The 10,000-nt window shown below is 44.5% G+C and overlaps 1 protein-coding gene across 2 annotated transcripts in view; it reads right to left on the bottom strand.

Annotated features, from left to right (window-relative positions):
• Positions 1-10,000, bottom strand: part of LOC123997059 (neurocan core protein-like) — a 200,204-nt gene that overhangs the window by 32,695 nt on the left and 157,509 nt on the right. For both annotated transcript variants that reach the window (XM_046301031.1, XM_046301033.1), the window contains exon 11: positions 1,563-1,676. In XM_046301031.1, the coding sequence (XP_046156987.1) occupies positions 1,563-1,676 (114 nt within the window). The remainder of the gene's footprint in view (positions 1-1,562; positions 1,677-10,000) is intronic.

The following is a 10,000-nucleotide window of genomic DNA, read 5'->3' as shown; positions in this document are numbered from 1 at the left end:
CCAGAGTCCATCGCCTCTTCAACAGCTCATCTGTATGAGTGCTCTGGTGTGGCAGGCTGGCTGGTGAGGGGCACATGGCGTAGGGCTCTGATTGGAGAGGAGGTCCTGGTGAAGAGGCCAGTCTCGTTCTAGCAGAGCAATCACACACACACTCACTGAGCCTCAACCCTCTACGCCTCACTGGCACTTGTCTGTCCATCTCCACACACACGTAACTGACTAGGCTCCACACACACACAGACACACACACACCACTGTCCTTTTTTTGTGTTTTTCTCTCGCTGGGACCCATCCTCCTTTCCTTCCTCTTTCCACACATCTTGCCCATCTTTCACTTTCTTTCTTTCCCTCTCTCGCTGCCGTTAGATTTGTAAAGGCCCATTACCCTGAAAGAGCTCTGCAGGAAGAGGGAGCTGGGATACAGTTACCAGACGTTGGGCTTCTACTGTGGTAAATATGCATTAGTCCACTGTCCAGGTCTATTTATGGACCAACTTGTATAGCTTATTCTCCCTACCTTTTGATTTATTTAGATTTTTTCTCACCTTATTTCTTTCCTTTATCACTCTGTCTTTCTGTCAGTGCTTCAAAGAAACCACCTTCTAAAGTATTGTGATTATCAGACAATTCTGTTTGAGGGCTATGTGGCTGGCTATCTTTCCTAGACTTGCTTTCATGTAATGGAAGCGCAAAATAACGTTTATAATTTTGAAGTGGTATATCTGCGTTCATACCCACTAGGGATTCTTCCTCCTTGAGGGACTGCAGCTGAGAACAGGTGTTCTGTCATAAGCTTCTGCACTGATACATTTCAACCACTTCCTCCTTTCCCCGGGGATGTGGGTTAGTGACAGAGGTGTTACGTGATGAAAACGTTACCTTTCTCACACGTGGCTCCAACGTAGCTGGGCAGACACATACACATTGAGGAAAACCCCCAGAATCAGAGCAGTGAGTGAGTGAGTGAGTGAGTGAGTGAGTGAGTGAGTGAGTGAGTGAGTGAGTGAGTGAGTGAGTGAGTGAGTGAGTGAGTGAGTGAGTGAGTGAGTGAGTGAGTGAGTGAGTGAGATCACATGTGAAGGGAGAAGCCAGGGTCCATAGCCTCTTCAATATGTCATCTGTATGAGTGCTGTGGCTGTGGCAGGGGTACGTGGCGTAGGGCTCGGAATGGAGGGGCTATGGACCCTCTCTCTGGGCCCCATTCCTCTTTCCACACACCTTGTCCATCTCTAGCTTTCCTACTCTCCCTATCTCCTTTCCCACTCTCACTCTGTATTTCTCTCAGTGCTTTAAATAAACCTCTGTCTAGTATTGTGATTGTCAGACAATTCTGTTTGAGGGCAATGTGACTGCTTTCATGTAATGGAAGCGCAAAAATAACGTTCATAATTTTGAAGTGGTGTAGCTGCGTTCATACCCACTAGGGATTGTTCCTCCTTGAGGGACTCCAGCTGAGAACAGGTGTTCTGTCATAAGCTTCTGCACTGATACATTTCAACCACTTCCTCCTTTCCCCGGGGATGTGGGTTAGCGACAGAGGTGTTACGTGATGAAAACGTTACCTTTCTCACACGTGGCTCCACCGTAGCTGGGCAGACACAGGCACACGAAGGAGTTGATCTCATCGATGCAGGTGCCTCCGTTCTGACACGGGTTGGACTGGCAGTCGTCGATGTCTGTCAGGTAAAAAGGAGACACAAGGGACGTGCTCATTAGGCACCAAACTAAAGACAACAGCATTGCATGACCTAATGAATACGACCAAGGGGACACAAGAAGACAAGGACACACGAGGAGACAGGATCAGTTACAACACCGGAGTCACAGGACAGGGCACAAATTGCCTGCCACTATCACTTACCCATCCGACCAGAGAAGCAAGAGAGATCTAACTTTTCGGAGAGATCTGAGCTGTTTAGAGTAGTTGTAATTAAAAGCATTGACTCAGCAGTCCATCAATAAGTAGGCGGAGAAGCAGTGGAGCGCTTGATGCTAATTGTGATGCGCATGCAGGATGTGCTTCACACTCTGCTGTCAAACCTGGACAGGTTCTAGGCTCCACAGGCAGGGAGAGGATCCTGGGAGGAGGCAGGGAGAGGATCCTGGGAGGAGGCAGGGAGAGGATCCTGGGAGGAGGCAGGGAGAGGATCCTGGGAGGAGGCAGGGAGAGGATCCTGGGAGGAGGCAGGGAGAGGATCCTGGGAGGAGGCAGGGAGAGGATCCTGGGAGGAGGCAGGGAGAGGATCCTGGGAGGAGGCAGGGAGAGGATCCTGGGAGGAGGCAGGGAGAGGATCCTGGGAGGAGGCAGGGAGAGGATCCTGGGAGGAGGCAGGGAGAGGATCCTGGGAGGAGGCAGGGAGAGGATCCTGGGAGGAGGCAGTTTGATGTTGGATTTGTTTGATATTTAGATATTTACACCCACGCAATCATGCTAGAATGAATATGTATAGATTTGTAGTGACACATACAGTACTGTATTTATGTAAAATTGCTGCAGGTGCCTATGATACAGATGAACAAACTCAAAGTTTAACAGGAAAGCATGCGCACTTACGCACTTACGCACACGCACACGCACACACACACACACACACGCACACACACGCAGACTTTGCGGAGGCGTTTTGAGGTCATGGCTCTCCTCTCTATGTAGAGACAGAATTATATTTCTCTCACTTCTGATCTGAGGCCTGGGGGCAAAATCATTAAATCCACAGCTGGTGTCCCAGCATCCTTTGCCCTCAGAACATCTGAGTGTATCTTGGGGGCCCGGGCGAGGGGGAAGGAGACGAGTATGTGGTAAAACAGCGATCACGTTTTTTATGGTTCTCGGAGTCTGTAAGAATCCTCATTGATATATAATGGCGCCAGAGGGGATGGCTCCCGTTTTACGGGCTCCTAACCAACCGTGCTATTTATTTATTTTTTCACATTGTCTGTGACTCATGTTGTACATAATGTTGCTGCTACCTTCTCTTATGACCGAAAAGAGCTTCTGGACATAAGGACAGCGATTACTCACCTCGAACTGGACAAAGATATTTTCTTTAACTTCTTATGGCTGCAGGGGGAGTATTGAGTAGCTTGGATGAAAGGTGCCCAGAGGTGCCCAGAGTAAACGGCCTGCTCCTCAGTCTCAGTCACTAATATTTGCATATTGTAATTATATTATTGGATAGAAACACTCTGAAGTTTCTAAAACTGTTTGAATGATGTCTGTGAGTATAACAGAACTCATATGACAGGCAAAAACCTGAGAAGAAATCCAAACAGGAAGTGAGAAATCTGAGGTTGGTCGATTTTCAACCAAGGCCCTATTGAATTCACAGTGGGATATGAATGAATGAGGCTTCTACTGTGTTGTGGGACTGAATAAGAGCTGAATGAGTCAGGTTACTGGCAGAGAGCCATTTCCTGGTCATGAGCATTCCACATGATATTGCCCTGATGTTGCTCCTCTAGACACAAAGGATTTCTCCGGTTGGTCATTTATTTATAAGATTTATGATAAAAACATCCTAATGATTGATTCTATACTTAGTTTGAAATGTTTCTTTGACCTGTAATATAACTTTTTGAAGTTTTTGTCCGAAGTAATGCACGAGCGTTTGGATATGTGTACCTAACGCGCTAACAAAAGTAGCTACTTGGACATGAATAACAGAAATTATCGAACAAATCAAGCATCTTTTGTGGAACTGTGATTCCTGGGAGTGCATTCGGATGAAGATCATCAAAGGTAAGGGAATATTTATAATGTGATTTCTGATTTCTGTTGACTCCAACATGGTGGCTAATTTGATTATTTTTCTGAGCGCCGTCTCAGATTATTGCATGGTTTGCTTTTTTTATTTTTAAATCTGACACCGCGGTTGCATTAAGGAGAGGTATATCTATAATTCCACATGTATAACTTGTATTATCATCTACATTTATGATGAGTATTTCTGTTGAATCGATGTGGCTATGCAAAATCACTGGATGTTTTTGGAACTAGTGAACGTAACGTGCCAATGTAAACTCAGATGTTTTGATATAAATATGAACTTTATCAAACAAAACATACATGTATTGTGTAACATGAAGTCCTATGAGTGTCATCTGACGAAGATCATCAAAGGTTAGTGAATAATTTTTATCTCTATTTGTGCTTTTTGTGACTCCTCTCTTTGGCAGGAAAAATGGCAAAATGGCAAAGTTTTTCTTTGGCTTGGTGATGACCTAACATAATTGTTTGTAGTGCTTTCACTGTAAAGCCTATTTGAAATCGGACATGGTGGTGGGATTAAAAACAAAATTATCTTTAAAACGTTATAAGATACATGTATGTTTAAGGAATTTTAGTCATGAGATTCCTGTTGTTTTGAATTTGGCTGTTGTCATATCATCCCGTTAACGGGATTGCAGAAGAAGAAGTTCTTAATGAGTCTGAAGCGAAGGATATACTGCTTTGTCATGACAAGGCCCAAATCCCCGTCATCAGCATGAAGAAAAGACAGAGGAAAAGGGGGAGGAGTGCGGGGTGCCTTGTAAGAATTTGCCGACAAGTGGGGAAAGCACCACATCCCTCCGTATTATTGGCCAACATGCAATCATTGGAAAAAAATGGGACAATCTACGATGAAGAATATCCGACCAACGAAACATTAAAAGCTGTAATATCTTATGTTTCACTGAGACGTGGCTGAACAACGACACGGATAATACAGAGCTGGCCGGCTTCTCCGTGCATCGACAGAGCAGCTACATCTGGTAAGATGAGGGGCTGGGCTGGGTGTCTATTTGTCAATAACTGCTGGTGCACGATGTCTAATATTAAAGAGGTCTCAAGATATTGCTCGCCTGAGGTAGAATACCTCATGACAAGCTGTAGACCACACTATCAACCAAGAGAGTTCTCATCTATATTATTCGTAGCTGTCTATTTACCACCACAAACCGATGCTGGCACTAAGTACGCACTTACGCACAGTATAAGGCCATAAGCAAACAAGAAAATGCTCATCCAGAAGTGACTTTAATGCAGGCAAACTTAAAATCTGTTTTACCTAATTTATACCAGCATGTCACGTGTGCAACAAGAGGAAAAAAAACTCTAGACCACCTTTACTCCACACACAGAGATGCATAAAAAGCTCTCCCTCGCCTTCCATTTGGAAAATCTGACCATAATTATATCCTACTGATTCCTGCTTACAAGCTTTGTCTGTTGTTCGGGGATTCATCCAATGGCATTGAGGAGTATAGCACCTCAGTCACCGGCTTCATCAATAAGTGCATTGACGACATCATCCCCAATGTGACTGTATGTACATACCCAAACCAGAAGCCATGAATTACAGGCAACATCTGCCCCGAGCTAAAGGCTAGAGCTGCTGCTTTCAAGGAGTGGGACACTAATCAGGACACTTAAAATAAATGCTGCTCTGCCCTCAGATGAACCATCAAACAGGCAAAGCGTCAATACAGGACTAAGATTGAATCCTACTACACCAGCTCTGATGCTCGTCAGATGTGGCAGGGCTTGAAAAATATTAAGGACTACAACGGGAAACCCAGCCGCGAGTTGTCCAATGACGGGAGCCTACCAGACGAGTTAAATGCCTTTTATGCTCGCTTCAAGGCAAGCAACACTGAAGCATGCACGAGCGCACCAGCTGTTCCGGACGACTGTGTGATCACGCAAAGCCCCTGGGCCAGACAGATTACTAGGACGTGTACTAAAAGCATGCGCGGACCAACTGGCAAGTGTCTTCACTGACATTTTCCTCCTCTCCCTGACCGAGTCTGTAATACCTACATGTTTCAAACAGACCACCATAGTCCCCGTGCCCAAGAAAGTGAAGGTAAAATGCCTAAATGATTACCGCCCCATAGCACTCACTTCGGTAGCCATGAAGTGCTTTGAAAGGCTGGTCATGGCTCACATCAACACCATCATGCCGGAAACCCTAGACCCACTCCAATTTGCATACCTTCCCAACAGATCCACAGATGACACCATCTCAATCGCACTCCACACTGCCCTATCCCACCTGGACAAGAGGAATACCTATATAGGAATGCTGTTCATCAACTACAGCTCAGCCTGAACCCCTCTCTGTGCAACTGGACCCTGAACTTCCTGACCAGCTGACCACCTGGCGAAGGTAGTCAACAACACCTCCGCCATACTGATTCTCAACACATAGAGATGCATGCTCAGCGCCCTCCTTTACTCTCTGTTTACCCATGAACATCTCCAACTCAATCATCAAGTTTGCTAACGACACAACAGTGGTAGGTCTGATTACCAACAGCAACAAGACAGCCGACAGAGAGGAGGAGTGTCTTGGTGGAGCTGTGCCAGGAAAGTAAACACCCCCTCAACATCAACAAAATGATGTAGCTGATCGTAGACTACAGGAGACGGCAGATAGAGCACGCCCCCGTCTACATCGAAGGAGCTGCAGTGGAGAGGATCAGACGCTCCAGAAGTTCCTCGGTGCGCACATCACTGAGGTCCTGAAATGGTCCCTTCACACTGACAGCGTGGTGAAGGTGCAACAGCTCAATCACTGCTACGGCAATTGCACGTCTGCTACCTCAGAGCTGGAGCGGTCAGCCCAACGCATCGGGGGCACACTACCTGCCCTCCAGGACATCTACAGGAAGGGCAAGAAGATTATCATGGAGTTCAGCCACCCGAGCCACTGCCTGTTCATCCAGCTACCATCTGTAAAACAATCACCACTAGATCACCTTCGCCTAGTAGTCTGCCCAGTACCCTACTCTGCCTCTCAGTCACTGTCAATAACCGGCTACCACCGGGTACTCTACCCTGCAACTTAGGGACTGCCCTATGTACACTGTACAAAAATATAAACACAAAATGTAAAGATTGTCAAGATAATCCATCCATTTTACAAGTGTGGAATATCAAGAAGCTGATTAAACATCATGATCATTACACAGGTGCACCTTGTGCTGGGGACAATAAAAGGTCACTCTAAAATGTACAGTTTTGTCACAACACAATGCCGCAAATGTTTCAAGTTTTGAGGGATTATGCAATTGACATGCTGACTGTAGGAATGTCCACCAGAGCTGTTGCAAGAGAACTGAATGTTAATTTCTCTACCATAAGAAACCCATTGTCCTGCCAACGTTGTTTCAGATCATTTGGCAGTACGTCCAACCGGCCTCACAACCTCGGACCAGGTTTATGGCATTGTGTGGGTGAGCGGTTTGCCGATGTCAATGTTGTGAACAGTTTGCCCCATGGAGGCGGAGGGTTATGGTATGGGCAGGCATAATCTACGGACAATGAACACAATTGCATTTTATTGATTGGCAATTTGAATGTACAGAGATACCGTGACGAGATCATGAGGCCCATTGTCATGCCATTCATCCACCTCCATCACCTCATGTTTCAGCATGATAATGCACTTCCTCATGTTGCAAGGATCTGTACACAATACCTGGAAGCTGAAAATGTTCCAGTTCCCCCATGGCCTGCATACTCACTAGACATGTGTCGTGTCTTTGGCTATGCCGGATTAAGTGATATGACATAATATTCTATAAAATAATTTATCTGTAATTAATATTACATGATTAAGCTAATCAGGTAGATAATTAACTAGAAAGTCGAGGCACCACGAAATAATTTTTATAGAGCTGTTATCTTCCGAATAAACTCTTAAAGACCTAGTAATCTTCTACATCCATAGCAGTCAATATTTAATCGTCACCTTGTTAAGTCTCATCTGAAAGTGGTAAATTCTTGGTTATCTTCACGAACCCCGGCTAACAAGTTGAATCAGCAATACAAAATTGGGTTTATTTATTTATTTCCTAAATACCTAACTACTATACCCAGAATGAATCATATACACAGAATTAATCATACATTGATGGACCTATTATGTCATAAATAAAACGTTCCTGGTGGACGGAACAGATACGACGGCTGGTTACACAAAGAGAGGGGGTTGGGTTTGAGTGAAAGAGCGGGAAGACTGAGTAACAAAGGGAGAAGCTATGCTATCTTAAATACAGAATCTTATGCATTCTAAATAACCACCCGTTTGAAAAATGAGAATGCAATAAATATTTACTCTGAGCTGCGCTTCGGTAGATTGATCGTTGATGGAAGGTCGGTTTGTCCTTTATGGATCTCTGGTCCTCTGAAGAATGTCTAGTGGTGAACTGGAGCGTGGTAGAATGGATACTCCGTCCGTCCACTCCTAGCCCACGTTTAGAGACTGCTGCTAACTCAACGGCTAGGAGGTATCACTTCTGGAGTGAATAAGAGTTAAAAGTTCATACCAAGTTGCCATACTTTAAGCTCATGCTATATTCTGGCTGGTAGTCAAAATTCATCTTTCCGGGGTGTAGGTCGTCACCTTCACATTGAAATTCGATGCTAATTTTGTTAGGTTCTCTAAGGTTGGCTTAGTTCTGTAGGTGGTCTTTGTCCTTTCAACGTGGGGACCTCAAGTCAACACATCCTTGGAACAGCTTATTATCTGAGCCCTTTTAACGTAGGACTGTTACCCTAACGTCCTCGGAACAGACGTCGGGTAGGAAAACAAATCCAGACTCCTTGCGGATAAGAAGTGCTAGTGGGCAGGGCGTTTGCCCGGAGCGACGTGGATGGCCTCTACTTGTCTTCCAGACCTAGACTACTCTTACAGCCTTTATTCATTCAGCTGACTATGCAGAATAATCAGTGGAGGCTCCTCAGTGAATTTAATTTTTCATGAAAAAGTTATCCTTTTCAGTTAAGAATATACTAAATATATTCATTTGTCACCAAATCATTTATAACAACACACTATTTTGCAATGAAGGTCTACAGTAGCCTCAACACCACTCTGTAGGGTAGCATCATGGTGTAGCCGGAGGACAGCTAACTTCTGTCCTCCTCTGGGTATATTGACTTCAATACAAAACCTAGGAGGCTCATGGTTCTCACCCACTTCCATAGACTGACACAGTAATTATGACAACTTCTGGAGGACGTCCTCCAACCTATCAGAACTCTTGCAAAATTAACTGACATGTTGTCCACCCAAACAAAGGATCAGAGAATTAATTTAGTACTGAAAGCATAAGCTACAGCTAGCTAGCACTGCAGTGCATAAAATGTGGTGAGTAGTTGACTAAAAGAAAGAGAAAGACAATAGTTGAAATGTTTTAGACAAATACATTTTTCCAAAATTAAGGTGAAGCAAGAGAGAGAGCTATATTTCGTAGTATATTTGTTTTCACTTTCACTTTCTTAGCTAGCATCGAATACAGCTAGTTGGTTTAGCCTACTCAAACATCTGGTTTAAACATAGTTTGCTATGGCTATCCAACACTGGAACTCTTTCAAGTCAAGGCCTGCCACTGTAACTGCTAAACTGCTTGCTGCTGACTACTCTGCACTGCATGATTGTAGTGGGTTTACTAATGCTTTAGTTCTAGTAGATATGTTGACTATGACATGACAACGATGTTGGCTGTGTGTAGCGGTTAGTGATCATGATATGGCTTGGAATGTTTTTCCGCCTTGTCACAGACAGCTGATGTGTTGTGCACTGAAGTCCACAAGTGAAGGGAAAAAGTGAGAGGAGGAGAGCGCGTAGATAGATGCGAGAACGAATTATATATACAACAAGCTGTTTGTATTATTATGTGGCTGCTATGAAAGTGAACTGTGTGTGTGATTAGAGGTGTATTTATTGCGCCGATTCTGTTGAAAAACCTGTCGATGTTACATTGAGCTGGGTGAATGGAATATAAATGACAGTCATCCAATATGCTGTAATAGAAATAAGGCCATGCTCATGAAAAAAAATTATTATCATCCCTCATCTTAAATGGCACCGACCACCACTGAGCAGAATGTACCGTGATAGCACAATCCTTCATAGTAGACTTGGCTTGGGTCAGCTCAATCTGACGCCCATGCAGTACAGCATTCGACTCTTAACAATAACAAAGCAGAAATATAAACATACTGCTGGGC

This window comes from Oncorhynchus gorbuscha, linkage group LG15, assembly GCF_021184085.1.
Source record: "Oncorhynchus gorbuscha isolate QuinsamMale2020 ecotype Even-year linkage group LG15, OgorEven_v1.0, whole genome shotgun sequence".
NCBI lineage: Eukaryota > Metazoa > Chordata > Actinopteri > Salmoniformes > Salmonidae > Oncorhynchus > Oncorhynchus gorbuscha.
This window is presented reverse-complemented; position numbering and strand designations above follow the sequence as displayed.